Below are 6,496 nucleotides of genomic sequence, written 5' to 3'. Positions count from 1 at the left end.
TTTTTTTTTTTTTTTTTTTTTTTTTTTTTTGTATTTTTAGTAGAGACAGGGTTTCACCGTGTTAGCCAGGATGGTCTTAGCCTCCAGAACTTGTGATCCGCCCACCTCGGCCTCCCAAAATGCTGAGATTACAGGCGTGAGCCACCGCGCCCAGCCTGATCAATAACTTTTTAGAGTAGCGTGTCCCATTTTTCCAAGAGAGAGGTAATATATCATCTCAGAACTTTCTGATGACATGCAATACATACTTAGAACGTTCTTCTCCATTTGTTGCTGTTGTTCCCTTGGGAGTTTAGTTGGGTGCTTCTCTTTCATGCTGTTAATTCTCGTCAAATATTTGGTGGTTCTTGTCTATTTTAATTTTAAATTACATTTAAATCCTAGGTTGATCATTATTGATTACTGCAGAGCATTTTCTTGGGACAAATCATAATCCTTGGTCCTTTGTTCTCCTGATCTTCTCTTTCACATGTGTGCAGTTAGAGTCGTCTGTTCTCATGGCTTTCTGATCAATCAGATTCCATTTGATTTATATTTTTTATAAATGTCCCCACTATCCCAGTTTGCAGATGGCACTCTTCTCAAAATCCAGTGCTATTATGGATTTATTTGTTTATTTATTTATTTATTTATTTATATTGAGACGGAGTTTTGCTCTGTCGCCCAGGCTGGAGTGCATTGGCATGATCTCAGCTCACTGCAACCTCCACCTCCCAGATTCAAGCAATTCTCCTGCCTCAGCCTCCTGAATAGCTGGGATTATAGGCACCCGCCATCATGCCCAGCTAATTTTTGTATTTTTGTAGAGACAGGGTTTCACCAGGATTTATTTTTTTAAATAACTTTTGTTTCACTTCAGAAGAGGGTAAGGAAGAGAAGTAAAATCCAACTTATTTTTTCAATATATTAAAGAATTACTTAGCCCCTACTGTATACAAATCATGGCTGTTGGAACTAATAGACAGATGGCTCCGAGGGTGCCCCCTGGCTAAGCACTGAGCAAGACCTCATGTAGTCTCATTGTTCAGATGAAGTTCTAATACCTCAGTGTCTGAATCTCAGCTTTGCAGGTTTAGTTGCTCTCATCTTGTCAGTAGACTCGTGTAGAAATCCTGAAGCTGATGTATTCACTTAGAGCACAGTAGCCCACCTCTTCACTGATTTTACTCTTAAAAAAAAAATAATTGCATGAAATCTGTAAAGAAGGCCAGGTGCAATGGCTCATGCCTATAATCCCAGCACTTTGGGAGGCCAAGGCAGGAGGATTGCTTGAGCCCAGGAGTTCAAGACCAATCTGAGCAACATAGTAAGCCCCCCCCATTAAATTAAAAACTCAAAAATAAAAGAGAAAAAAATGTATAAACAGAACTCTATGAGAACTAAAACACATTTTCATTAAATTTTGCATACATATTTAAAGTACTACAATTAAAATGAATTTAAAAAAATTTTAGAGTCACCAAATTAAATACAGACTATCCAAAATGTTGCTTGAATAAAATAAATAAATGTTACAAATCTAGAATATTCTGGTTGGCCTAGCCAGTGACTTCTTTCTCTCATTAGGCAGGTGATCATGGAAAGCAATATTATAATCACAGAGTTGTTTGGTAAGCCTCGAAACAGAGCAAGAAGAGATAGTTGAATGATGTTAATGATAGTTGTTTACGGAGTTAGAGACTCATCTGCCAATTAGTATGGTGGTAGCTGTATCTTTAGTAAAGGTTTGTACTTGCTAAGATGACCATAGCTTTCCCATCAGTAGAGCTCTGCCAGCCATAGAGAGTACAGCACGAATACTGCAAATTTATTGTCTACCTGACCCCTATTTTTTGGTGTTACTTACAGCTGCATCCTGCTATACCATTGCCATAGCTTTACCTAACAAAAGTGACAGAACCAACTCTGGAATCTCAAGCTAGAGAGGCCACTCTACTCCTTAACCCCACCTTATCCAGTATTCCATCTCATTTTGGATTTATGGGCATCTTGAGGACTTCTAGGGCTGGGTTACCCACAGACAGTAAACAGATGGTGCTGAGCAAAACCTTATAGCATGGATGTGCATCACTCCTATTGAGCAGGCAGTGAACAAGTGGAGTTCTAGATGCAGACAGTAAAGTCCTCTTGGGCTCCGGTAACCAGAAGGTCCCACTAGAGTTGAAGCCAGGCAGTTCCCCTACCCTACCTTTAGAGATAATAATGATTCTTCACTAGCACTACTGACTTGGCCTTCCAGACTTTATTTGTAGGAAATTAGCAGCAATTTCCTGCAATTTATAAATAAGACGCCTTATAAGGAAAAAAAAAAAAAAAAAACATGATTTCCCTTTCTTTTTTTTATATATGTATTGCTTAGAGGGTTGAAATTACCATGAACTTAAATCCGGAATATTTAAGACATGGTATTGGGTAAACACAGCAGGGCTCCCTTTGCAATTTCCATTGGAGAATTTGTGCTCTAAGAATGAGCAGAGCAGAATTAACACTGAGTCTTTCTGCCACCCCTCCAACAAGTCTCCATACCCAGTGAGGTCAGATCTGTCCATTTTGTTCTCCCAACTTTCCCCTAAGAACTCAAAATAACAATATTAGCAAAGTTAACACATCTATAGCACTCACTGTATGCTGTCCACTGTTCTAACAGCTTTATACAGAACTGTACCTCTAATAAAGAATGCATGTGTCTTTTGCAGTTGTGAAGATGACCTCTCCGAGGACAGAGAGGAGCTTCTGCATGGGATTTCAGAGCTGGACATCAGCAACTCGGATTGTTTCCCATCCCAGCTGCTAGTGCATGGGGCTTTAGCCTTTCCCTTAGGGTTAGATTCCTACCATGGCTGTGTTATAGCGGCTGCCCGCTATGGCCGGGGCCGGGTGGTTGTGACTGGCCATAAGGTATTATTCACTGTTGGTAAACTGGGCCCCTTTCTGCTCAATGCTGTCCGCTGGCTGGATGGGGGCCGCAGAGGCAAGATCGTGGTGCAGACAGAGCTGAGAACCCTGAGTGGCCTCCTCGCAGTGGGGGGCATAGACACCAGCATCGAGCCCAATCTGACCAGTGATGCAAGTGTCTATTGCTTTGAACCTGTGAGCGAAGTGGGGGTCAAAGAACTGCAGGAGTTTGTAGCAGAGGGTGGTGGGCTATTTGTTGGAGCCCAAGCCTGGTGGTGGGCCTTCAAGAACCCCGGAGTGTCCCCTTTGGCTCGATTCCCAGGAAACCTCCTCCTCAACCCCTTTGGCATCAGCATTACAAGCCAAAGCCTCAATCCAGGGCCCTTTCGTACTCCTAAAGCAGGGATAAGGACCTATCACTTTCGCTCCACCTTGGCCGAGTTCCAGGTTATAATGGGCAGGAAGAGAGGAAATGTGGAAAAGGGCTGGTTGGCAAAGCTGGGACCAGATGGTGCAGCTTTCCTGCAGATTCCCGCAGAAGAGATCCCTGCCTACATGTCTGTGCATCGACTCCTGAGGAAGCTGCTAAGTCGATACCGGCTCCCAGTAGCAACCCGAGAGAACCCTGTTATCAATGACTGCTGCAGGGGTGCTATGCTTTCCCTGGCCACAGGGCTGGCCCACTCCGGAAGTGACCTCTCTCTGTTAGTCCCAGAAATTGAAGATATGTACAGCAGCCCCTATCTGCGCCCCTCAGAATCTCCTGTCACTGTCGAGGTCAACTGCACCAATCCAGGTAAGGAACAGGGGTTGGGAGCTCAGTATTACGGGAATGGAGAAATGGGGACAGGCTGACGTCAGCAGTCCATTTCAGGGACCCGATCATGTCCAGAGGGCGGTCTCCGTTTTTTACCATGGACTTTGAAGAAGATAAGGGTTGGGATTTTACGTACTGTTTGGAAGAGAAGAGACGGGGCAGCATGAAGGGGAAGATACGTGCTTATGAGGGGTCTCTGGTGAAGCTGGGTGGAGATGGCATCATGGAGGAGGGATAAAGTCTGCCTATGCCTCCTGCTTTTGGCAGGCACCAGATATTGCTGGATGAGTACTGGGCTCTACATACCTGGAAGGCAAATTATAGAAGTCTCACTGCCTGAAGCTGCTGCCTCTGCCGACCTGAAGGTAAGGCCATGCCCCACCTCACCATGTAACATAGAAGCCAAAGGCTCTTCCTAGCACAGTCAGTATCTTATTTGATTCTCACAAAGCCCTGTTGGTAATACAGAGCAGGTGATTTTACCCTTGTTTTAAGGATGAAGTAACTAAGGTGCAGAAACGCTGATGGATTGATTGATTGATCGATTGATTGAAATGCATAGAGCTAATACAAATAAGTGCCCAGGACTCAAACCTAACTAATTTCTGGCTCTTAAGTTTTGTGCTTTTGACTTACATCCTAGAGTAGGGAATAAGAGATATCAAATGGAAGGTAACCTCGCACAGAGTAGGCGTTCAGTAAATCTGAGTTCACTGTTCATCTCCGTATCCATTCCCATGGTAGCATAAGGTCTTGCTGACTTTGGCTTCTTCCCCGTGACACCCAAGACCATTCCTGGATTGCCCAGTTCACCTTCCCTCTGTCAGTTTTACGTAGAGTTACACCCATTTGCAAAATGAGTTTGCTGTCCTTCCCTATCCCCCTTGAGGGTCACTGTGATGGTTAGCATCTATTCTGTGCCTGTGCCTATCCTGGAACTTGGTTAGCATAAACCCAGGGAAAAGAATCCTAGGACTCTACCAAGTACCTGCCCATGAAGAGAGCTTGGAGAAAGGGGAGAAACTGAATCAACCCTCCACGATCTTAGCCAGATTACACTGCCTCCCACTGGGCCCTCTCTCTGATCAGCAAAAGGCAGGGTTCCCTCTGCCCCATTCCAAATGCCGGAATCACCACCATGAGATAGATGACTGAGTGTTCTGTTTGTTAGCAACACCAGGGGACTGGGCATGGGAGTCAGCCCTCCTCAGAATTGGCCTTATAGGTTACACCTGGCACTCCTTACATTAATGTCTATCTAACATGACCCATCATGGAGCTGTTTGAATGCCTTGGGAAAATATTTATACATTCTTTAGTCCATATGCCCCAAGGAATGCTATAGTTTCGCGGGGGTATCACACATGGTTCATCAGTGGTGGGAAGGCTGGGCTCACTTGGGGTCATGGCTGAATGACCCATTCTGAGTCCCTTGCTGGGCTCTCTTCTTCCACCCATTCGTGTCCCATGGTGACTCTGGTGGGGGGGGAATCTCTCTGCTCCAGATACAGATTGGCTGCCACACAGATGACCTGACCAGGGCCAGCAAGCTTTTCCGAGGCCCACTCGTAATTAACCGGTGCTGCTTGGACAAACCCACAAAATCGATCACGTGCCTCTGGGGTGGACTCCTCTATATAATTGTTCCTCAGAACAGCAAACTGGGTTCTGTGCCCGTCACCGTGAAGGGGGCTGTGCATGCTCCATACTACAAGCTGGGTGAGTGGAAGCCCTGGGTGCTCCCGAGGGAAGGGGAAGAACTGGGATGACTCCAGAGAGTGTGGGAGTCCAGGAGGTGACTAAAGCCTGTTTGATGCACAAGGAGAGAGACACGGACTAATAGAGGAAGGAGGGTCAGCTTCCTTAGATTCGGCTTTGGGGTTATACAGATAAAGACCAAACCACATCCTTGGGGACTTCATAGAAAAAGCATAGAGAAAAGGGATATGGCCTCAGCAAACTAATGCAGGAACAGAAAACCAAACACGACGTGTTCTTACTTATAAGTGGGAGCTGAACAATGAGAACACGTGGACACAGGGAGGGTAACAACACACATTGCGACCTGTCAGTGGGGTTACCGGGTAGCAGGGCAGATGGAGGGAAAGCATCAGGATAAATAGCTAATGCATGCTGGGCTTAATACCTAGGTGATGGGTTGATAGGTGCAGCAAACCACCATCATACACTTTTACCTATGGAACAAACCTGCGTGTCCTGCACACGTATCCCGGAACTTTAAATTAATTTTTTTTAAAAAGAGGAGGGGTGTGGCAGTTCATGATTTTGGTGTTCTCTTTCTGGAGTCCAAGCTGTATGTTGTAATTTGTGGGATTTGGCAAAGGATTTCAAGCTCTATGATCTCTCTTCCTAGGGGAGACCACCCTGGAGGAGTGGAAGAGGCGTATCCAGGAGAATCCAGGGCCCTGGGGAGAGCTGGCCACGGACAACATCATTCTGACTGTGCCGACTGCAAATCTTCGTACTCTGGAGAACCCTGAGCCCCTGCTCCGCCTCTGGGACGAGGTGATGCAGGCTGTGGCGCGACTGGGAGCTGAGCCCTTCCCTTTGCGCCTGCCTCAGAGGATTGTTGCCGACGTGCAGATCTCAGTGGGTGGGTGCTCCAAGCAAACCCTCTGTGCATGCTGCCTCCGAGCGCCTTCCTGTGCTTCATCAGCCATGCAGTAGGCAGCCATTAGGGGAAACATATTTTGCTAGCAAGACATATAGATGTATCCTTGCTATTTAAATGGGAAGGAAATATATATATATAATATATATAAT

At 45.7% G+C, this 6,496-nt stretch overlaps 1 protein-coding gene across 8 annotated transcripts in view; it reads left to right on the top strand.

Annotated features, from left to right (window-relative positions):
- TCAF1 (TRPM8 channel associated factor 1) overlaps window positions 1-6,496 on the top strand; it is a 51,608-nt gene that overhangs the window by 36,246 nt on the left and 8,866 nt on the right. For all 8 annotated transcript variants that reach the window (XM_017893740.1, XM_017893746.1, XM_017893745.1 and 5 more), the window contains 4 exons: window positions 2,697-3,691; window positions 3,980-4,077; window positions 5,218-5,431; window positions 6,087-6,326. In XM_017893740.1, coding sequence (XP_017749229.1) covers window positions 2,697-3,691; window positions 3,980-4,077; window positions 5,218-5,431; window positions 6,087-6,326 — 1,547 coding nt within the window. The remainder of the gene's footprint in view (window positions 1-2,696; window positions 3,692-3,979; window positions 4,078-5,217; window positions 5,432-6,086; window positions 6,327-6,496) is intronic.

This window comes from Rhinopithecus bieti, unplaced genomic scaffold, assembly GCF_001698545.2.
Source record: "Rhinopithecus bieti isolate Rb0 unplaced genomic scaffold, ASM169854v2 scaffold_23862, whole genome shotgun sequence".
Taxonomy (NCBI): domain Eukaryota; kingdom Metazoa; phylum Chordata; class Mammalia; order Primates; family Cercopithecidae; genus Rhinopithecus; species Rhinopithecus bieti.
The sequence above is the reverse complement of the archived record's forward strand: the minus strand, read 5'-3'. Positions and strand labels throughout refer to the sequence as shown.